The sequence below is a fragment of the Scyliorhinus torazame genome, chromosome 27, assembly GCF_047496885.1.
Source record: "Scyliorhinus torazame isolate Kashiwa2021f chromosome 27, sScyTor2.1, whole genome shotgun sequence".
NCBI classification, from domain to species: domain Eukaryota; kingdom Metazoa; phylum Chordata; class Chondrichthyes; order Carcharhiniformes; family Scyliorhinidae; genus Scyliorhinus; species Scyliorhinus torazame.
The window spans coordinates 33,373,075-33,397,105 of record NC_092733.1 but is presented as its reverse complement, the minus strand read 5'-3'; the positions used below and the strand labels follow the sequence as shown (position 1 = coordinate 33,397,105).

Below are 24,031 nucleotides of genomic sequence, written 5' to 3'. Positions count from 1 at the left end.
TGAAATGAAAATCGCTTATTGTGACAAGTAGGCTTCAAATGAAGTTACTGTGAAAAGCCCCTAGTCGCCACATCCCGGCGCCTGCTCCGGGAGGCTGGTACGGGAGAGGAAAGAGGCAATGGTAACATTGAGGGGGAAACATGAAATAGAGGGAAGAATGGCCAGGCCCCAGTGCCTCCTGGGAGCTGGGCTCAGTGAGTTTAACCTTTTAAAGCTGTGATTGTTGTCTTTAGGAATGGGTGGCAAACAGTTTCAACTGGTGATCATATTGCTCATTGCTGGGAGACTTTGATCCTGACTCGATGCAGAAAATCATTCTGGAGGTGAGAAACTGTTTCGAGATTCAATATTGACACCAACACCTGCCTCTCACTGTCTGGATTCAGAGATCAGGAGCCGTCACCTCACATACAGCAGCTCCACCCCCCCTCTGGCCACCCTCCTATCACCCAGACAACCCTCCTGTCCCACGGAACAGGTTCGATGGGCTGAATGGCCTCCTCCTGTTCCTGTCTTGGTGTCTGAGCCTCGACAGTGTCGCTGAAGCAGGGGCTTTGTCACAGTCCAGTCCCATTGGGCCGATCTCCTCACACAAGGGGCAGACTCACATTGCACTGCTGTCCCCGAGATCACCTCTCTCTGTATCTTTCCCTCTCTCTCTCTCTCTCTCTGTATCTTTCCCTCGCTCTCTGTCTCTGTATCTTTCCCTCGCTCTCTCCCTCTGTCTCTATCTTTCCTCGCTCTCTCTCTGTCTCTGTACCTTTCCCTCGCTCTCTCCCTCTGTCTCTGTGTCTTTCCCTCCCTCTCTCTCTGTCTCTGTATCTTTCCCTCGCTCTCTCTCTCTCTGTCTCTGTATCTTTCCCTCCCTCTCTCTCTGTCTCTGTATCTTTCCCTTGCTCTCTCTCTGTCTCTGTATCTTTCCCTCGCTCTCTCTCTGTCTCTGTATCTTTCCCTCGCTCTCTCTCCGTCTCTGTATCTTTCCCTCTCCCTCTCCCTCTTTCTCTGTCTCTTTCCCTCGTTCTCTCTCTCTGTATCTTTCCCTCGCTCTCTCTCTCTGTCTCTGTATCTTTCCCTCTCCCTCTCCCTCTTTCTCTGTCTCCTTCCCTTGTTCTCTCTCTCTGTATCTTTCTCTGGCTCTCTCTCTCTCTGTCTCTGTATCTTTCCCTCGCTCTCTCTGTCTCTGTATCTTTCCCTCCCCCTCTCTCTCTGTATCATTCCCTCACTCTCTGTTTCTGTATCTATCCCTCACTCTCTCTCTCTCTGTATCTTTCACTCGCTCTCTCTTTGTATCTTTCCCTCGCTCTCTCTCTCTCTGTATCTTTCCCTCGCTCTCTCTCTGTCTCTGATCTTTCCCTCGCTCTCTCTCTCTGTCACTGCATCTTTCCCTCATTCTCTCTCTCTGCCTCTGTATCTTTCCCGCCCTCTCTCTCTCTGTCTCAGCATCTTTCCCTCTCCCTCTCTCTCTCTGTCTCTGTATCTTTCCCTCGCTCTCTCTCTCTCTCTCTGTATCTTTCCCTCGTTCCCTCTCTCTCTCTGCATCTTTCCCCATCCCTCTCTCTCTGGTCTCTTTAGCTTTCCCTCGTTCTCTCTCTCTGCCTCTGTATCTTTCCCTCCCTCTCTCTCTGTATCTTTCCCTCGCTCTCTCTCTGCCTCTGTATCTTTCTCTCGCTCTCTCTCTCTCTGTATCTTTCCCTCACTCTCTCTCTGCCTCTGTATCTTTCCCTTTCCCTCTCTCTCTGTCTCTGTATCTTTCCCTCGCTCTCTCTCTCCCTCTGTCCCTGTATCTTTCCCTCGCTCTCTCTCTCTCCCTCTGCCCCTGTATCTTTCCCTCACTCTCTCTCCCTATCCCTGTATCTTTCCCTCACTCTCTCTCTCTGCCTCTGTGTCTTTCCCTCTCCCTCTCTCTCTCTCTCTCCCTCTGTCCCTGTATCTTTCCCTCGCTCTCTCTCTGTCTCCCTCTGTCCATCTCTGTTGCTGCCTCAACCTGTCTGTCCTCTGTCTCCCTCTCAATCTCTCGCTCTTTCTCACACTCTCGCTCCCTCTAACCTTCAATGTTTCTCTCTCTCTCTCTCTCACGCTTTGTCTCCATCTGCCCCTCTTTTACTTTCTGTTCTGTATCAGAGTAACACCATTGGCTGGTGTAATAGAACCTCAGAAATCCATCGAATCCCAATGTTGCAGAAGGAGGCCATTCAGCCCATCGAGTCTGCGCCGACCCTCTGAAAGAGCACCCTGCCGAGGTCCCCGTCCCCGTTACCCCCATAACACCCCCTAACCGGCAAACCTTTGGACAGTGGGAGGAAACCGGAGCACCCGGAGGAAACCCACGCAGACACGGGGAGAAAGTGTAAACTCCGCTCAGTCACCCGAGGTCGGAATTGGACCCGGGACCCTGGCGCTGTGAGGCAGCCGTGTTAACCACTCAGCCACCGAGCCGCCCGCGTGTTATTGTCACGTGTTCCGCAATGACATAATCGGAGCGTTTCACGGGCTTTTGTGGAGTTCATCATTGTGCCCTGTTTGAGCTGCATTTTGTAAATAAACCCCGTCCTCAATGTGATACCAACTCGACGTGTGTCGCCTCTGAGCCCTTCTCTTTGGAACTACAAGAAAAAATAAAACCCCTTTTCTCTCTCTCTCGCCTCTGCCCCATTCTCTCTCTCTTTCTCTCTGCCTCCTGTCTGCCCCACTCTCTCTTTCTTTCTGTCTCGTGCCTGTCCCACTCTCTCATCCCTCTCTCTCTCGCCTCTGCCCCACTCTCTCCATTTCTGTCCCACTCTCTCTTTCTGCCTCGTGTAGGTCCCACTCAATTCCTGTTTCTTTCTATCCCACTCCCTCTCTTTCTATCCCACACTCTATCTCTTTCTATCCCACTCTCTCTCTTTCTACTCCACTCTCTCTCTCTTTCTATCCCACTCCCTCTCTTTCTATTCCACTCTCTCTCTCTTTCTATCCCACTCTCTCTCTCTCTATTTCTATCCCACTCTCTATTTCTATCTAACTCTCTCTCTCTTTCTATCCCACTCTCTCGCTATTTCTATCCCACTCTCTCTGTTTCTATCCAACTCTCTCTCTCTCTTTCTATCCCACACTCTCTCTTTCTATCCCACTCTCTCTTTCTATCCCACTCTCTCTCTTTCTTTCTATCCCACTCTCTCTCTCTTTCTATCCCACTCTCTCTCTCTATCTATTTCCATCCCACTCTCTCTCTATTTCTATCCCACTCTCTCTCTCTCTATTTCTATCCCACTCTCTCTCTATTTCTATCCCACTCTCTCTCTCTCTTTCTAGCCCACTCTCTCTCTCTTCCTATCCCACTCTCTCTCTCTCTCTGCCTCATCCTGTCTCCCTCTTTCTCTGTTCCTCTCACACCCTCTTCCACTCTGTCTCTCACTAAGTTCATTTCTCCCTCTTATCTCTCCATTACACATATTGGCAGCAAATTCCCGCGTTCCTCACACCCTGAGCCGTTCCAGCCAGTGATTGGCAGTGAAGGTGACTTTTTGTCCCCAAACTCTACCCCCCTCGCCCCATCACTGCAACATTAACCATTTCTCCCCCCCGCTCACTGCAATATTAACCATCCCACCCTCACTGCAATATTAACCATGTCTCCCCCCCCCTCACTGCAATATTAACCATTTCTCCCCCCCTCACTGCAATATTAACCATTTCTCCCCCCCCCCTCACTGCAATATTAACCATGTCTCCCCCCTCACTGCAATATTAGCCATGCCCCCCCTCACTGCAATATTAACCATGTCTCCCCCCCCCTCACTGCAATATTAACCATGTCTCCCCCCCTCACTTCAATATTAACCATGTCTCCCCCCCCGCTGCAATATTAACCATTTCTCCCCCCCTCACTGCAATATTAACCATGTCTCCCCCCTTCACTGCGATATTAACCATGTCTCCCCCCCTCACTGCAATATTAACCATGTCCCCCCCTCACTGCAATATTAACCATTTTCCCCCCCTCACTGCAATATTAACCATGCCCCCCCTCACTGCAATATTAACCATTTCTCCCCCCCACTCACTGCAATATTAACCATGTCCCCCCCTCACTGCAATATTAACCATTTCTCCCCCCCTCACTGCAATATTAACCATTTCTCCCCCCCTCACTGCAATATTAACCATGTCTCCCCCCTCACTGCAATATTAACCATGTCTCCCCCCTCACTGCAATATTAACCATTTCTCCCCCCCCTCACTGCAATATTAACCATTTCTCCCCCCCTCACTGCAATATTAACCATGTCCCCCCCCTCACTGCAATATTAACCATGCCCCCCCCCTCACTGTAATATTAACCATGTCCCCCCCCCACACTGCAATATTAACCATGTCCCCCCCTCACTGCAATATTAACCATGTCTCCCCCCTCACTGCAATATTAACCATTTCTCCCCCCCTCACTGCAATATTAACCATGTCTCCCCCCCTCACTGCAATATTAACCATTTCTCCCCCCCCTCACTGCAATATTAACTATGTCTCCCCCCTCACTGCAATATTAACCATGTCCCCCCCTTACTGCAATATTAACCATGTCTCCCCCCCTCACTGCAATATTAACCATGTCTTCCCCCCCTCACTGCAATATTAACCATGTCTCCCCCCCCCCACTGCAATATTAACCATGTCTCCCCCCTCACTGCAATATTAACCATTTCTCCCCCCCCCTCACTGCAATATTAACCATTTCTCCCCCCCTCACTGCAATATTAACCATTTCCCCCCCTCACTGCAATATTAACCATGTCCCCCCCCTCACTGCAATATTAACCATTTCCCCCCCCTCACTGCAATATTAACCATGTCCCCCCCCCCCTCACTGCAATATTAACCATTTCCCCCCCCTCACTGCAATATTAACCATGTCTCCCCCCCCTCACTGCAATATTAACCATTTCTCCCCCCCCTCACTGCAATATTAACCATTTCCCCCCCCTCACTGCAATATTAACCATGTCCCCCCCCCCTCACTGCAATATTAACCATTTCCCCCCCTCACTGCAATATTAACCATGTCTCCCCCCCTCATTGCAATATTAACCATGCCCCCCCCTCACTGCAATATTAACCATGTCTCCCCCCTCACTGCAATATTAACCATTTCTCCCCCCTCACTGCAATATGAACCATGTCTCCCCCCCTCACTGCAATATTAACCATGTCTCTCCCCCCCCCTCACTGCAATATTAACCATGTCTCCCCCCTCACTGCAATATTAACCATGTCTCCCCCCCCTCACTGCAATATTAACCATGTCTCCCCCCTCACTACAATATTAACCATTTCTCCCCCCCCCTCACTGCAATATTAACCATGTCTCCCCCCCTCACTGCAATATTAACCATTTCTCCCCCCCTCACTGCAATATTAACCATTTCTCCCCCCCTCACTGCAATATTAACCATGTCTCCCCCCCTCACTGCAATATTAACCATTTCTCCCCCCCCACTGCAATATTAACCATGTCTCCCCCCCTCACTGCAATATTAACCATTTCTCCCCCCTCACTGCAATATTAACCATGTCTCCCCCCCCTCACTGCAATATTAACCATGTCTCCCCCACCCTCACTGCAATATTAACCATTTCTCCCCCCCCTCACTGCAATATTAACCATGTCTCCCCCCCTCACTGCAATATTAACCATTTCCCCCCCCTCACTGCAATATTAACCATGTCTCCCCCCTCACTGCAATATTAACCATGTCTCCCCCCCTCACTGCAATATTAACCATGTCTCCCCCCCTCACTGCAATATTAACCATTTCTCCCCCCTCACTGCAATATTAACCATGTCTCCCCCCCTCACTGCAATATTAACCATGTCTCCCCCACCCTCACTGCAATATTAACCATTTCTCCCCCCCCACTGCAATATTAACCATGTCTCCCCCTCACTGCAATATTAACCATGTCTCCCCCACCCTCACTGCAATATTAACCATGCCCCCCCCTCACTGCAATATTAACCATGTCTCCCCCCCCACTGCAATATTAACCATGTCTCCCCCCCCACTGCAATATTAACCATGTCTCCCCCCCTCACTGCAATATTAATCATTTCTCCCCCCCTCACTGCAATATTAATCATTTCTCCCCCCCTCCCCTCACTGCAATATTAACCATGTCCCCTCCCCTCACTGCAATATTAACCATGCCCCCCCTGTCACTGCAATATTAAACATGTCTCCCCCCCCTCACTGCAATATTAACCATGTCTCCCCCCTCACTGCAATATTAACCATGTCTCCCCCCCCACTGCAATATTAACCATGTCTCCCCCCCCTCACTGCAATATTAATCATTTTCTCCCCCCCTCCCCTCACTGCAATATTAACCATGTCCCCTCCCCTCACTGCAATATTAACCATATCTCCCCCCTCACTGCAATATTAACCATGTCTCCCCCCCCCACTGCAATATTAACCATGTCTCCCCCCCCTCACTGCAATATTCATCATTTCTCCCCCCCCTCACTGCAATATTAATCATTTCTCCCCCCCCTCCCCTCACTGCAATATTAACCATGTCCCCCCCCGTCACTGCAATATTAACCATGTCTCCCCCCCTCACTGCAATATTAACCATGTCTCCCCCCTCACTGCAATATTAACCATGTCTCCCCCCTCACTGCAATATTAACCATTTCTCCCCCCCCTCACTGCAATATTAACCATGTCTCCCCACTCACTGCAATATTAACCATGTCTCCCCCCCTCACTGCAATATTAACCATGTCTCCCCCCTCACTGCAATATTAACCATGTCTCCCCCCCCTCACTGCAATATTAACCATGTCTCCCCCCCCTCACTGCAATATTAACCATGTCTCCCCCCTCACTGCAATATTAACCATTTCTCCCCCCCCCTCACTGCAATATTAACCATGTCTCCCCCCCTCTCACTGCAATATTAACCATTTCTCCCCCCCCTCACTGCAATATTAACCATTTCTCCCCCCCCCTCACTGCAATATTAACCATGTCTCCCCCCTCACTGCAATATTAACCATGTCTCCCCCCTCTCACTGCAATATTAACCATTTCTCTCCCACCCTCATTGCAATATTAACCATTTCCCCCCCTCACAGCAATATTAACCATGTCTCCCCCCCCTCACTGCAATATTAACAATTTCTCCCTTCCCTCACTGCAATATTAACCATGTCTCCCCCCCCTCACTTCAATATTAACCATGTCCCCCCCCCCTCGCTGCAATATTAACCGTTTCTCCCCCCGTCACTGCAATATTAACCATGTCCCCCCCCCCTCACTGCAATATTAACCATGTCTCCCCCCCTCTCTGCAATATTAACCATGTCTCCCCCCCCTCACTGCAATATTAACCATGTCTCCTCCCCTCACTGCAATATTAACCATGTCTCCCCCCCTCACTGCAATATTAACCATTTCCCCCCCTCACTGCAATATTAACCATTTCTCCCCCCCTCACTGCAATATTAACCATTTCTCCCCCCCCCTCACTGCAATATTAACCATTTCTCCCCCCTCACTGCAATATTAACCATGTCTCCCCCCCCCTCACTGCAATATTAACCATTTCTCCCCCCCCTCACTGCAATATTAACCATTTCTCCCCCCCTCACTGCAATATTAACCATTTCTCCCCCCCTCACTGCAATATTAACCATTTCCCCCCCCTCACTGCAATATTAACCATGTCTCCCCCCCCTCACTGCAATATTAACCATGTCTCCCCCCCCTCACTGCAATATTAACCATGTCTCCCCCCTCACTGCAATATTAACCATGTCTCCCCCACCTCACTGCAATATTAACCATGTCTCCCCCCCCCTCACTGCAATATTAACCATTTCTCCCCCCCCCTCACTGCAATATTAACCATTTCTCCCCCCCCCCCCACTGCAATATTAACCATGTCTCCCCCCCCCTCACTGCAATATTAACCATGTCTCCCCCCCTCACTGCAATATTAACCATTTCTCCCCCCCCCCTCACTGCAATATTAACCATTTCTCCCCCCCCCCTCACTGCAATATTAACCATGTCTCCCCCCCCCTCACTGCAATATTAACCATGTCTCCCCCCCCTCACTGCAATATTAACCATGTCTCCCCCCCTCACTGCGATAGTAACCATGTCTCCCCCCCCCCTCACTGCAATATTAACCATGTCTCCCCCCCCCTCACTGCAATATTAACCATGTCTCCCCCCCTCACTGCAATATTAACCATTTCTCTCCCCCCCCCCCCTCACTGCAATATTAACCATTTCTCCCCCCCCTCACTGCAATATTAACCATGTCTCCCCCCCCCCCTCACTGCAATATTAACCATGTCTCCCCCCCCCCTCACTGCAATATTAACCATGTCTCCCCCCCCTCACTGCAATATTAACCATGTCTCCCCCCCCCCCCCTCACTGCAATATTAACCATGTCTCCCCCCCCCTCACTGCAATATTAACCATGTCTCCCCCCCCCCCCCATCACTGCAATATTAACCATGTCTCCCCCCCCTCACTGCAATATTAACCATGTCTCCTGTCTGTGATGTAGCTGCAGCTGTCGTTCAGGGAACGATTCCCGGACCTGAAGCTTCATTTGAGTCTGGGAGAAAGTTAGCTCTGGGCTGTGGCTGCTCCAGAAGATTGACGGTGATGGATCGTACCAGTGAGCACCTGGTCACCTGTGTGTTTACAGCTTCGCTCAGTAATAGCCCTGCCTTACAGCGTGACGCAGCGAGCAAAGGGTTAATCGCTCGCTGTGTGTTAATCTTACATTGCGATTGATTCTTCTTCATATTAGGGAATGTGGGAGCTTTTAGTTTTGGCTTTGTGGAATAGGGAAGTATAACCTCCATTTGGAAGTCCTGACCACTGGGCTGTGGGACAGAGACTGACCCCAAATGACCCTTTTTAACCTTCTGCTTAAGGAGAGGATTTTATAAAGATCTGTGTCCAGTTGCTGAATTCCGAGATTTGTCAGCACCGGGAATGGGTGTCCAGACAACAGTGAATCCCAGCACAATCTCTGGGTAGAGATCATCCATTCCCTCAGGGTTCCTCGACAATGGTGTTGTTGGGACAGAATAAAATCCAGCGTTCTTGTTTCCTTCACAGAAACACATTCTGTTGAGCAAAGTGAAATATTTGATAACTGATCCCAGGAGCTCAATGAAACAAGGGAGGGAATCAGCTTTTCCGATATGTGGTGGGTCCAATCAGATGCTCCTTATCTGGAGGAGCGATATTCCTGATGGAGCAGAGAGCAATGTGTTCCCACCTTCACTCGTGTCAACCAATAGACCCGGTGAAAATGTCCTGTTGGTCACAACTCTGCAGCGTGAAGCTGGCAAAACGCTGGTGTGAGCGAGACATGGTCAGGACTAATATCAGGGAAACTCCTGCAGACACTGAACTCTCAGCTAGTCAGGCAGCGGCTGTGGAGAAACCCCAGATCATGTTTCAGCTCAATGCTTTGGCTCCTGACCCTGAAAGAGTAACTGGGATTCTCTCCACAGTTACTGCCTGACCGGCTCTGCATTTACAGCTCGCTGGGTTTTCTCTTGTTTCTGTCACACAATCAGGTCTGTGAGCTTCCCATTAATGGACTTTCACAGCCACAAACCTGGGGTCAAAAAGGTCTCGAATGAAGCAGTCGACTGTCCTGAGGATCTGGATTGTGGAGAGTTTGTTTCACTGAATATTCAGCTGGGAAGTGTAACATGTCGGAGTTCCTCACCATCACATGTGGGCTGATCGGTTCAGCGGGTGTTTCAATGTTATTGCATGAAGTGTGTGCTCAATAAATCTGTAACTGCTTGACCACAATGTGTGAAAGGTGTTTCTTTTGGAGAAATGTGCAGATGATCTGATTCAGAGTGAAAACCATCCTGGTCCAGATTGAAACTCATTCTGACGCTGAGACTGATGTTTGGCTTGTTTCTCTGAGTGGGATCTTTCTGTTCCTCTGGCCTCCACCCGCTTCACCTTCCTCTCTCTGCTTCACTCTGACCACGTCCACAGTCCCTGGCTCCTTCACGTGCAAGAAGTGTGTCCAGTTGCAGCTCCTGTTAGGCCGCTTGACGGCTCTGGAGCTGCGGATGGACTCACTTTGGACCATCCGTGATGCTGAGGACGTCGTGGATAGCACGTTTAGCGAGTTGGTCACACCGCAGGTGAAAGGTACTGAGGGAGATAGTAAATGGGTGACCAAAAGACAGAGCAAGAGTAGGAAGGCAGTGCAGGTGTCCTCTGCGGTCATCTCCCTGCAAAACAGATATACCGCTTTGGATACTGTTGGGGGAGATGGCTCACCAGGGGAAGGCAGCAGCAGCCAGGTTCATGGCACCGTGGCTGGCTCTGCTGCGCAGCTGGGCAGGAAGAAGAATGGCAGGGCTGTAGTGATAGGGGACTCAATTGTAAGGGGAATAGACAGGCGGTTCTGCGGACGCAATCGAGACTCCAGGATGGTATGTTGCCTCCCTGGTGCAAGGGTCAAGGATGTCTCGGAGCGGCTGCAGGACATTCTGGGGGGGGGGGGTAAACAGCCAGCTGTCGTGGTGCACATAGGCACCAACGATATAGGTAAAAAACGGGACGAGGTCCTACAAGCTGAATTTTGGGAGCTAGGAGTTAAACTAAAAGGTAGGACCTCAAAGGTAGTAATCTCAGGATTGCTACCAGTGCCACGAGCTAGTCAGAGTAGCAATGTCAGGATAGATAGGATGAATGAATGGCTCGGGAGATGGTGCAAGAGGGAGGGATTCAAATTTATGGGGCATTGGAACCGGTTCTGGAGGAGGGGGACCAGTACAAACCGGACGGTCTGCACCTGGGCAGGACTGGAACCGATGTCCTAGGGGGGGTGTTTGCTCGGGCTGTTGGGGAGAGTTTAAACTAATGTGGCAGGGGGATGGGAACCGATGCAGGAAGTTGGAAGGTAGTAAAACAGGGACAGAAACAAAAGGCAGTAAGGGGGAAGGTGTAAGGCAGAGAAGCCATAGTCAAAAATCAAAAAGGGCGACAGCACCAGGTACAGTGACTGAGGGGAGCTCAGTGAATAGGACCAGGAATACTAAAAGGATTAAAACGGGAAGTGAAAACATTAATGGTAAGTGACGCGGCAGGTTGTTACAGGAAGATGTGGGTTCGACGGCAAGGAAAATTAGGAGAAAGGTTAAGAGGAAATATAACTTAGGAGAGATTACTGATCGAGGTGTTAAGATTCAGAACAGAGGTAAAAAAGCCAACATAAGTGTACTTTACCTGAATGCTCGTAGTATTCGGAATAAGGTAAATGAGTTGATGGCGCAAATTATCGTGAATGACTATGATTTAGTGGCCATTACTGAAACATGGTTAAGATGGTCACGACTGGGAGTTAAATATCCCAGGGTGTCAAACTATTCGGAAGGACAGAGTGGATGGTAAGGGAGGTGGTGTAGCTCTGTTATTTAAGGATGACATACGGGCAACAGTAAGGGATGACATCGGTGCTATGGAGGATAAGGTTGAATCCATTTGGGTGGAAATCAGGAATAGTAAGGCGAAAAAGTCACTGATAGGAGTAGTCTATAGGCCACCAAATAGTAACATTATGGTGGGGCAGGCAATAAACAAAGAAATAACAGATGCATGTAGAAATGGTACTGCAGTTATCATGGGGGATTTTAATCTGCATGTCGATTGGTTTAACCAGGTCGGTCAAGGCAGCCTTGAGGAGGAGTTTATAGAATGTATCCACAATAGTTTCCTAGAACAGTATTTAATGGAACCTACGAGGGAACAAGCGGTCCTAGATCTGGTCCTGTGTAATGAGACAGGATTGATTCAGGATCTCATAGTTAGGGATCCTCTCGGAAGGAGCGATCACAATATGGTGGAATTTAAAATACAGATAGAGGGTGAGAAGGTAAAATCAAGCACTAGTGTTTTGTGCTTAAACAAAGGAGATTACAATGGGATGAGAGAAGAACTAGCTAAGGTAGACTGGGAGCAAAGACTTTATGGTGAAACAGTTGAGGAACAGTGGAGAACCTTCCAAGCGATTTTTCACAGTGCTCAGCAAAGGTTTATACCAACAAAAAGGAAGGACGGTAGAAAGAGGGAAAATCGGCCGTGAATATCGAAGGAAATAGGGGAGAATATCAAATTGAAGGAAAAAGCATACAAAGTAGCAAAGATTAGTGGGAGACTAGAGGACTGGGAAATCTTTAGGGGGCAACAGAAAGCTGCTAAAAATGCTATAAAGAAGAGTAAGATAGATTATGAGAGTAAACTTGCTCAGAATATAAAAGGAGATAGTAAAAGTTTCTACAAATATATAAAACAAAAAAGAGTGGCTCAGGTAAATATTGGTCCTCTAGAGGAGGAGAAGGGAGATTTAATAATGGGAGATGAGGAAATGGCTGAGGAACTGAACAGGATTTTTGGGTCGGTCTTCACAGTGGAAGACACAAATAACATGCCAGTGACTGATGGAAATGAGGCTATGACAGGTGAGGACCTTGAGAGGATTGTTTTTTTAAAAATATATTTTATTCAAGATTTTTTGGCCAAACATAACAGTACGTAGTGTTTCTTTTACACAACAATAAAGCAATATAAATAACAGTGGCCAGTTTTAAACAAATAAATAAATAATATACAAACAGAAACAAAAACCAAACTAAATGGCAACTGCCTTGTCAAAAATAAATACTCTCCAAAGATACAATCCAACAGTCCAATATACATTACCTAAAACAAATACCTATACATATTATACATATACAATAACATCCCTGAGAGTCCGTCCGATTCCTCCCCCCACCCCCCCGGGTTGCTGCTGTTGTCTTCTTCTTTTCCAATCCCTCTATCTTTCTGTGAGGTAGTTGACGAACGGTTGCCACCGCCTGGTGAACCCCTGAGCCGAACCCCTTAGTACGAACTTAATCCGTTCTTACTTTATAAACCCTGCCATGTCGTTTATCCAGGTCTCCACGCCCGGGGGTTTGGCTTCCTTCCACATTAACAATATCCTGCGCCGGGCTACTAGGGACGCAAAGGCCAAAACATCAGCCTCTCTCGCCTCCTGCACTCCCGGCTCTTCTGCAACCCCAAATATAGCCAACCCCCAGCTTGGTTCGACCTGGACCCCCACCACCTTCGAAAGCACCTTTGCCACCCCCACCCAGAACCCCTGTAGTGCTGGACATGACCAGAACATGTGGGTGTGATTTGCTGGGCTTCTCGAGCATCTCGCACACCTATCCTCTATTCCAAAAAATTTACTGAGCCGTGCTCCAGTCACATGCGCCCTGTGTAACACCTTAAATTGTATCAGGCTTAGCCTGGCACACGAGGACGATGAGTTTACCCTACGTAGGGCATCAGCCCACAGCCCCTCCTCAATCTCCTCCCCCAGCTCTTCTTCCCATTTCCCTTTCAGCTCATCTACCATGATCTCCCCCTCGTCCCTCATTTCCCTATATATGTCCGACACCTTACCATCCCCCACCCCTGTCTCTGAGATCACTCTATCCTGCACCTCCTGCGTCGGGAGCTGCGGGAATTCCCTCACCTGTTGCCTCGCAAAAGCCCTCAGTTGCATATACCGAAATGCATTCCCTTGGGGCAACTCATATTTTTCCGTCAGCGCTCCCAGACTCGCAAACGTCCCATCTACGAACAGATCTCTCAATTGTGCTACCCCTGCTCTTTGCCATGCTCCAAATCCCCCATCCATTCTCCCCGGAACAAACCTATGGTTATTTCTTATCGGGGACCGCACCGAGGCTCCCGTCTTTCCCCTATGCCGTCTCCACTGCCCCCAAATTTTCAATGTAGCCACCACCACCGGGCTTGTGGTGTATTTCTTCGGTGAGAACGGCAACGGTGCCGTCACCATAGCTTGTAGGCTAGTCCCCCTGCAGGACGCCCTCTCCAATCTCTTCCACGCCGCTCCCTCCTCTTCTCCCATCCACTTACACACCATTGAAATATTGGCAGCCCAGTAGTACTCACTTAGGCTCGGTAGTGCCAGCCCCCCCCTGTCCCTACTACGCTGCAAAAATCCCCTCCTCACTCTCGGGGTCTTCCCGGCCCACACAAAACTCATAATACTCTTCTCGATTCTTTTGAAAAAAGTCTTCGTGACCACCACCGGGAGGCACTGAAACACAAAGGAATCTCGGGAGGACCACCATTTTATCCGCCTGCACCCTCCCTGCCAGTGACAGGGACACCATGTCCCATCTCTTAAAGTCCTCCTCCATCTGTTCCACCAACCGCGTTAAATTAAGCCTATGTAATGTACCCCAATTCTTGGCTATCTGGATCCCCAAGTACCGAAAGCCCCTTGTTACCTTCAACGGCAAATCCTCTATTTCTCTGCTCTGCTCCCCTGGATGCACCACAAACAAATCACTTTTCCCCATGTTCAATTTATACCCTGAAAAATCCCCAAACTCCCCAAGTATCCGCATTATCTCTGGCATCCCCTCCGCCGGGTCCGCCACATATAGCAACAAATCATCCGCATACAGTGATACCCGGTGTTCTTCTCCTCCCCTGAGTACTCCCCTCCACTTCCTGGAACCCCTCAATGCTATGGCCGGGGGCTCAATCACCAGTGCAAACAATAACGGGGACAGAGGACATCCCTGCCTCGTCCCTCTATGGAGCCGAAAATAATCAGACCCCCGTCCATTCGTGACCACGCTCGCCATCGGGGCCCTATACAGCAACTGTACCCATCTGATATACCCATCTCTGTCATGATATTCAAACATACACATCATGATGGACACACCAACAGACAAATCAGAGCACACAACACCACAACCAATCACACACAAAGACAGGAACCATATAAAAGCACGAACACGACACCTGGTGGACAGTAGGTCTGGGGACAAGGACACGGACACGACCTGTTTTAACATCGCAAACAGGGAATCCCCACGTGCAGAGTATCAAGACAAAACTGTACAGAGAAAGCTTAAATAAAATAGCGTTGCACCATATACAACCGTGTTGGCTCATCTGTGTGTCAGAACGCCCAACACCACATGGTACAGGAGTGGATCGATACCTGCCAACTAACCTGCCATTCTGGACGTGGACCGCACCAAACAAACCGCAGCCGTTGCAAGTCGCGGGGAACATTGGTACCAATTGGAAGCTCTTCAGGCAGCGATGTGACCTGTACATCCGAGCCAACGAGAAACAGAGTGCCTCGGATGAAACGAAGATTGCACTGCTCCTCTTCTATGCAGGGCAGCACGCCCTCGACGTCTTCAACTCACTGGTGTTCGAAGAAGGGGAAAACCAATCCCAGTATGACACGGTCATCCTCAAACTGGACCAGCACTTTAATGTTGAAGTGAATGAAAGTTTTGAAAGATACCTCTTTCAGCAACGCCTGCAAGGTAAGGAGGAGCTTTTTCAACCCTTTTTGATGCACCTCCGAATTCTAGCGCAGTCCTGTGGTTACGGCAGCACCACAGAGTCCATGATCAGGGACCAGATTATTTTTGGCGTTGCCTCCAGTGGCTTACGCCAGCAGCTTCTTAAAATAAAAGGCCTCACCTTAGCGTCTGCTGTGGAAGCCTGTGTCCTCCACGAGAATGCAACCAGCCGTTTTGCCCGATTTCAGGCGTCCGAGTTGGCACGGAGGGGGTCCCCTGCCGTCGAATCGGCAAGCCAGGCCGCCCACGGCGCCGAACGCATCCAGGCCGTCGATTGCTTCCCGACCCGCGGCCCCGACGAGAGCGGCCGCTTCCCGCGCTTTTCGCGGTCTCCCGCGCTGGTGCGCGCCAAAAATAACGGCCACATCGAGGGACGCACTGCGCAGGCGCGCCCACCGCAAGATCGCACTGCGCATGCGCAGTGGCGCAACGAACGCCGTGACGTCATGACGTGCGGCAATTGTGGAGCTGTACACTTAAAAGGGCAACGTCCTGCTAAAAACCGACAGTGCCTCAGATGTGGCAAGGTGGGCCACTATGCTGCCCACTGTCGTGCGGCTCAACACATGGATCCTGCACATCCCCGACAATCTCGCAGACAAGTCAGGACCGTCCAGCCCACGCATCAAGACTTCCAGTTGAGTGATGCAGATGACCAGGATGCCTTCCGCGTTTCCATCATCGATGTCAACAAGGTCAATGCCATCAATCCAGCCGATGAGTGGTGTGCCACCCTGACGGTCAACCCGAACTCGTCGCAAGCCCATTAGACTGGACTTATAACACCGTTCATATGTTCAAAAAGTTACACACTTCTGTATTATAACCTGTTGTTGTTTATCGTTCCAGATATCGTCTGACTGGATCACTGTTCAAGTTTTGTTTCTCGTTCGCATTCATGTTCTGTTATGGTACAACCTTGTTCATGTGACGCACCCGACATCGCCCCATGTAAATAGTTACATCATATGCACATGCTGTACACAACACACGCACACTCTTCGATGCACTCACGACACGATTATATTTATTACCACGTAGGCACATATCTTTGTAAAAAGGGGGGGATGTCATGATATTCAAACACACACATCATGATGGACACACCAACAGACAAATCAGAACACACAACACCACAACCAATCACACACAAAGACAGGAACCATATAAAAGCACAAACACGACACCTGGTGGACAGTAGGTCTGGGGACAAGGACACGGACACGACATGTTTTAACATCACAAACAGGGAATCCCCACGTGCAGAGTATCAAGACAAAACTGTACATAGAAAGTTTAAATAAAATAGCGTTGTACCATATACAACTGTGTTGGCTCATCTGTGTGTCAGAACGCCCAACACCACAATCTCCAAAGCCAAATCTCCTCAGCACCTCCCACAAATAATCCCACTCCACTCTATCAAATGCTTTCTCGGCATCCATCGCCACCACTATCTCCGCTTCCCCCTCTGGTGGGGGCATCATCATTACCCCTAGCAGCCTCCGTATATTTGTACTCAGCTGTCTCCCCTTCACAAACCCAGTTTGGTCCTCATGGACCACCCCCGGGACACAATCCTCTATCCTCGTCGCCATTACCTTGGCCAGAATCTTAGCGTCCACATTCAGGAGGGAAATAGGCCTATAAGACCCGCATTGCAGCGGGTCTTTTTCCTTCTTTAGGAGGAGCGATATCGTTGCCTCTGACATCGTCGGGGGCAGCTGCCCCCTTTCCCTCGCCTCATTAAAGGTTCTCATCAGTAGCGAGGCCAGCAAGTCCATATATTTCCGATAGAATTCAACTGGGAATCCGTCTGGTCCCGGGGCCTTCCCCGCCTGCATGCTCCCAATCCCTTTCACTACTTCCCCTGTCTCAATCTGTGCTCCCAGTCCCGCCCTCTCCTGCTCCTCCACCTTAGGAAATTCCAGCTGATCCAGAAAGCACATCATTCTCGCCTTCCCATCTGGGGGCTGAGCTTCATATAATCTTTCATAAAATGCCTTGAACACCCCATTCACTCTCTCCGCTCCATCCCTCCCTCCTCATCTCTCACCCCCCCTATCTCCCTCGCTGCTCCCCTTTTCCTCAGTTGGTGGGCCAGCAACCTGCTCGCCTTCTCCCCATATTCGTACTGTACACCCTGTGCCTTCCTCCATTGTGCCTCTGCATTACCCGTAGTCAACAAGTCAAATTCTACATATAGCCTTTGCCTTTCCCTGTACAGTCCCTCCTCCGGTGCCTCCGCATATTGCCTGTCCACCCTCAGAAGTTCTTTCAACAACTGCTCCCTTTCCCTACCCTCCTGCTTTCCTTTATGTGCCCTAATAGATATCAGCTCCCCTCTAACCACTGCCTTCAGCGCCTCCCAGACCACTCCCACCTGGACCTCCCCATTATCATTGAGTTCGAAGTACCTTTCAATACACCCCCTCCCCCTTAAACATACCCCCTCATCTGCCAATAATCCCATGTCCATTCTCCAGGGTGGACTCTGTTCTTTTTCCTCCCCTATCTTCAGGTCCACCCAATGTGGAGCGTGATCCGAAATAGCTATAGCCGTGTACTCCGTCCCTGTCACCTTCGGGATCAGTGCCCTTCCCAAAACAAAAAAGTCTATCCGTGAATAAACTTTGTGGACATAGGAGAAAAACGAAAACTCCTTACTCCTAGGTCTACTAAATCTCCAGGGGTCTACTCCTCCCATCTGCTCCATAAAGTCCTTAAGCACCCTAGCTGCAGCCGGCCTCCTTCCGGTCCTGGACCTCGATCTGTCCAGCCCTGGGTCCAGCACCGTATTAAAATCTCCCCCCATTACCAACTTCCCCACCTCTAGGTCCGGGATACATCCTAACATACGCCTCATAAAGTAGACATCATCCCAGTTCGGGGCATACACGTTCACTAAGACCACCGCCTCCCCTTGCAATTTACCACTCACCATCACGTATCTGCCCCCACTATCCGCCACTATGGTCTTTGCCTCAAACATTACCCGCTTCCCCACTAGTATAGCCACCCCCCTGTTTTTTGCATCTAGCCCCGAATGAAACACCTGCCCCACCCATCCTTTGCGTAGTCTGACCTGGTCTATCAGTTTCAGATGCGTCTCCTGCAGCATAACCACATCTGCCTTAAGTTTCTTTAGGTGTGCAAGTACCCGTGCCCTCTTTATCGGCCCATTCAGCCCTCTCACATTCCACGTGATCAGCCAGGTTGGGGGGCTCTTTACCCCCCCCCCCCCCTTGTCGATTATCCATCTCCTTTTTCAATCCAGCTCCTCACCGGGTTCCCACGTAGCCGTATCTCCCCCCAATGGCGCCCTCCCGCCCCGACCACCCCACCCCATACCAGCTCCCCCTTCTCCCCAGCAGCAGCAACCCAGTTAACCCCCCCCCGCCCCCCGCTAAATCCCTCACTAGCGTAATTACACCATGTTGCTCCCAGAAGTCAACAAACTCTGGCCGACCTCGGCTTCCCCCCTGTGACCTCGGCTCCCACTGTGCGAGGCCCCCTCCTTCCTGCTTCCCTGTTCCCGCCATGATTACCATAGCGCGGGAACAAAGCCCGCGCTTCCCATTTGGCCCCGCCCCCAATGGCCGGCGCCCCCAGCTCCTCATCCTCCCTCCCCCCCTCCCTCACGACACGGGGAAGAGAGAAAAGTTACAGGGTCGCAGGATTAACAACTTGGGAAATCATCTCTTCCCCCTTTTCCCCCTCTTCACCCCACATATTCGCCCCACCACTTTGTCCCAAACGTTCTTTTCTAGCCCGCTTATTCCAGTTTCTCCTCGACAATAAACGTCCACGCCTCTTCTGCCGTCTCAAAGTAGTGGTGTTTCCCTTGATGTGTGACCCACAGTCTTGCCGGCTGCAGAATTCCAAATTTAACCTTCCTTTTGTGCAGCACCGCCTTGGCCCGATTAAAGCTTGCCCTCCTTCTCGCCACCTCCGCACTTCAATCTTGATATACGCGGATCACCGCGTTCTCCCACCTACTGCTCCGAGTTTTCTTTGCCCATCTGAGGACCATCTCTCTGTCCTTATATCGGAGAAATCTCACCACTATGGCTCGAGGAATTTCTCCAGCCCTCGGTCTTCGCGCCATAACTCGATAGGCTCCCTCCACCTCCAACGGGCCCGTCGGGGCCTCCGATCCCATTAACGAGTGCAGCATCGTGCTCACATATGCCCCAACGCCCGCCCCTTCTGCACCTTTGGGAAGACCAAGAATCCTTAAATTCTTCCTCCTCGCATTATTCTCCAGCACCTCCAGCCTTTCCACACACCTTTTGTGTTGTGCCTCGTGCATCTCTGTCTTCACCACCAGGCCCTGTATGTCGTCCTCATTCTCAGCAGCCTTTGCCTTCAAGACCAGAAGCTCCTGTTCCTGGGTCTTTTGCTCCTCCTTTAGCCCTTCAATCGCCTGTAATATCGGGGCCAACAGCTCCTTCTTCAACTCCTTTTTAAGTTCTTCCACGCAACGCCGCAGGAACTCGTGTTGGTCAGGGCCCCATATTACACTGCCTCCTTCCGACGCCATCTTGCTTTGTGCCTGCCTTCCTGGCCGCTGCTCTAGAGGATCCACCGCAATCCGGCTCCTTCCTCTCCTTTTTCCATCCGTGTCCAGGGGGGATTCCCTTCTGGTTTACCGCACAGTGTTTTTAGCCGTTAAAATTGCCGTTGGGGCTCCTATTAAGAGCCCAAAAGGCCTTTCCACCGGGAGCTGCCGAAACGTACGACTTAGCTGGTCATCGCCGCACCCGGAACCTTGAGAGGATTGTTATCACCAAGGAGGTAGTGATGGGCAAGCTAATGGGGCTAAAGGTAGACAAGTCTCCTGGCCCTGAATGAATGCATCCCAGAGTGCTAAAAGAGATGGCTAGGGAAATTGCAAAGGCACTAGTGATAATTTACCAAAATTCACTAGACTTTGGGGTGGTCCCGGCGGATTGGAAATTAGCAAACGTGACACCACTGTTTAATAAAGGAGGTAGGCAGAAAGCGGGTAATTATAGGCCAGTGAGCTTAACTTCGGTAGTAGGGAAGATGCTGGAATCTGTCATCAAGGAAGAAATATCTGGATGGAAATTGTCCCATTGGGCAGATGCAGCATAGGTTCATAAAGGGCAGATTGTGCCTAACTAATTTAGTGGAATTTTTTGAGGACTTTACCAGTGCGGTAGATAATGGGGAGCCAATGGATGTGGTATGTCTGGATTTCCAGAAAGCCTTTGACAAGGTGCCACACAAAAGGTTGCTGCATAAGATAAAGATGCATGGCATTGAGGGGAAAGCATGGATAGAGGATTGGTTAATTAATAGAAAGCAAAGAGTGGGGATTAATGGGTATTTCTCTGGTTGGCAATCAGTAGCTAGTGGTGTCCCTCAGGGATCAGTGTTGGGCCCACAACTCTTCACAATTTACATAGATGATTTGGAGTTGGGGAGCAAGGGCAATGTGTCCAAGTTTTCAGACGACACTAGGATAAGTGGTAAAGCAAAAAGTGCAGAGGATACTGGAAGTCTGCAGAGGGATTTGGATAGGCTAAGTGAATGGGCTAGGGTCTGGCAGATGGAATACAATGTTGACAAATGTGAGGTTATACATTTTGGTAGGAATAACAGCAAAAGGGATTATTAGTTAAATGATAAAATATTAAAACATGCTGCTGTGGAGAGAGACCTGGGTGTGCTAGTGCATGAGTCGCAAAAAGTTGGTTTACAGGTGCAACAGGTGATTAAGAAGGCAAATGGAATTTTTACTTCATTGCTAGAGGGATGGAGTTTAAGACTAGGGAGGTTCTGCTGCAATTGTATAAGGTGTTAGTGAGGCCACACCTGGAGTATTGTGTTCAGTTTTGGTCTCCTTACTTGAGAAAGGACGTACTGGCACTGGAGGGTGTGAAGAGGAGATTCACGAGGTTAATCCCAGAGCTGAAGTTGGATTACGAGGAGAGGTTGAGTAGACTGGGCCTGTACTCGTTGGAATTTAGAAGGATGAGGGGGGACCTTATAGAAACATATAAAATTATGAAGGGAATAGATAGGATAGATGCGGGCAGGTTGTTTCCACTGGCGGATGAAAGCAGAACTAGGGGGCATAGCCTCAAAATAAGGGGAAGTAGATTTAGGACTGAGTTTAGGAGGAACTTCTTCACCTAAAGGGTTGTGAATCTATGGAATTCCTTGCCCAGTGAAGCAGTTGAGGATCCTTCATTAAATGTTTTTAAGATAAAGATAGATAATTTTTTGAAGAATAAAGGGATTAAGGGTTATGGTGTTCGGGCCGGAAAGTGGAGCTGAGTCCACAAAAGATCAGCCATGATCTCATTGAATGGCGGAGCAGGCTCGAGGGGCCCGATGGCCGACTCCTGCTCCTAGTTCTTATATTGCAGGTTTTCTGCTGATGAAAGCTCGCTGTTCACAATACCGAATAAGACAAGGGATAGGAGCAGGAGACCAATCGGCCCCTCGAGCCTGTTCTACCATTCAAAGCCATCATGGGTGACCTTGGGCTTCATCTCCACTTTCCCGGCCACTCCCCACATCCCGAATTCCCCGAGACCAACAACCTGCCTCTCCCAGCCTGAAATATATTCCGCGATGGAGCTTCCGCACCCTCTGCAGTGAGAACTCCAAACATTCCCAACCCTTTGAGTGAAGAACTTTCTCCTCATCTCAGTCCTCAGTGATCCTGAGACTGTGTCCCGTGGTTTAGATTCCTGGGCCAATGGAAACAAACCCTCCGTGTCCCCCCGTCACAGCTCCTCGGAATCTTGTATCTTTCCCTCTCTGAACTCGAGAGAAGATCGACACAACTTTACTCAGCCTCTCATCCCAGGGACCAATCTACTCAACCTTCACTGTTCCACCTCCAATACAACTAAACCCTTCCTTAAATATGGAGACTGAGGCCGGGATTTCCCCAGAATGTGGCCGAGTGCGACAGTGGACAGGAAAAGCAGCGTTTACCCCACTCATAGAAACACGGGGCGGGATTCTCCGTTGCCTGATGCTGAAATCGGGAAACACGATTGGGCGGAGAATAGTTTCCGACCCGAAATCGTGGGGGGCGCCGTTTCGGGGGATTTGACACCAAATCACAATTCTCCGTCACCTCGACACGGAAAGCGGGGCCAACATCGCCACGGTCTCCTGACAGCTGTGCCGCTGGCCGGGGGCTTCTGCCAGGGCAGGGGGGAGTAGCGGGGGGGGGGGGGGGAGTAGCGGGGGGGGGGGGGTGGCCAGCTGGGCTGTGGGATGGGGGTGGACGGGCACCAAACTCCATTGCCGCGGCTGGCAAGGCAGCCATGCAGCTGCGCATGCCGCTGACAGCCCCACTGGGAACTTAGTGCCCCCAAGCCACCCCCTAGGTGCCCTCTGGCCCCAGACAACCCAACAGCTGGATGGGCTCCAGCACAACCAGTGCCATCTTGTTGGCTGGGATGGTGTGTGTGGGGAGTGTAATGTGTACAGGCAGCTGCAGCTTGTCAGCCTCCCGAGTGTCAATCACGGACCCGGTCAATCCTGCACCGTTTCCCATTGGGATCGATTGTGTTCCACGTGACGCCGGTTCGAACCCCTCCACAGTCGCTGGATCGGTCCAGGGTCAGCGACAGTTTGGATGTTGTGAAAGTTCACGAATCCTGACCCGACGTCAGCTCTTCGTCTCAGAAACGGAAAATCCAGCCCATAGAATTCCTACGATGCAGAAGGAGGCCATTCAGCCCATCGAGTCTGCAGAATCACAGAATAACACAGCACAGAGGGCCCTTCGGCCCATCGAGTCTGCACCGACACGAGAAACGCCCGACCTGCCGACCCAGTCCCATTCCCAGCACTTGGCCCCGGGCCTGGAATGTTGGGACGCGTTAACTGCTGATCCAGGTACTTTTTAAAGGATGCGAGGCGACCCGCCTCTCCCCCCCTCCCAGGCCGTGCGTTCCAGACCCTCACCACCCTCTGGGGAAAAAGCTTTTCCCTCAAATCCCCCCTAAACCTCCCGCCCCTCACCTGGAGCTTGTGTCCCCCTCGTAACCGACCCTTCAACTCAGGGGAAGAGCTGCTCCCTCTCCACCCTGTCCATGCCCCTCAGAATCTTGTCCACCTCGATCAGGCCGCCCCTCAGTCTTCTCTCCTCCAGCGAAAACAACCCCAGCCGATCGAAACTCTCTTCATAACTGAAATGTTCCATCCCAGGCAACTTGAAAATGTTTCCACGGGATGTGGGGGTCGCTGCTCAGCATTTATTGCCCGTCCCTAATTGCCCTTCAGAAGCTGGGGGTGAGCTGCCTTCTTGAACCGCTGCAGTCTCTGAGGTGCAGGTACATCCACTGTGCTGTTAGGGAGGGAATTGCAGGATGTTGCTCCAGCGACTGTGAAGGAACGGCGATATATTTCCAAGTCGGGATGGTGAGTGACAGAACATTGTGCAGTCATCCGCAAACATCCCCACTTCTGACCTGATGGAAGGGAGGTGACTGAGGAAGCAGCTGGAGGTGGCTGGGCCGAGGACACCACCCTGAGCAACTCCTGCAGTGATGTCCTGGAGCTGAGATGATTGACCTCCAAC

At 50.5% G+C, this 24,031-nt stretch overlaps 1 protein-coding gene across 5 annotated transcripts in view; it reads left to right on the top strand.

Annotated features, from left to right (window-relative positions):
- Window positions 1–9,835, top strand: part of LOC140403345 (oncoprotein-induced transcript 3 protein-like) — a 162,189-nt gene extending 152,354 nt beyond the window's left edge. For all 5 annotated transcript variants that reach the window (XM_072491243.1, XM_072491242.1, XM_072491239.1 and 2 more), the window contains 2 exons: window positions 234–323; window positions 8,562–9,835. In XM_072491243.1, coding sequence (XP_072347344.1) covers window positions 234–292 — 59 coding nt within the window. In that variant the 3' untranslated portion in view covers window positions 293–323; window positions 8,562–9,835. The remainder of the gene's footprint in view (window positions 1–233; window positions 324–8,561) is intronic.
- Window positions 9,836–24,031: the final 14,196 nt, after the last annotated feature.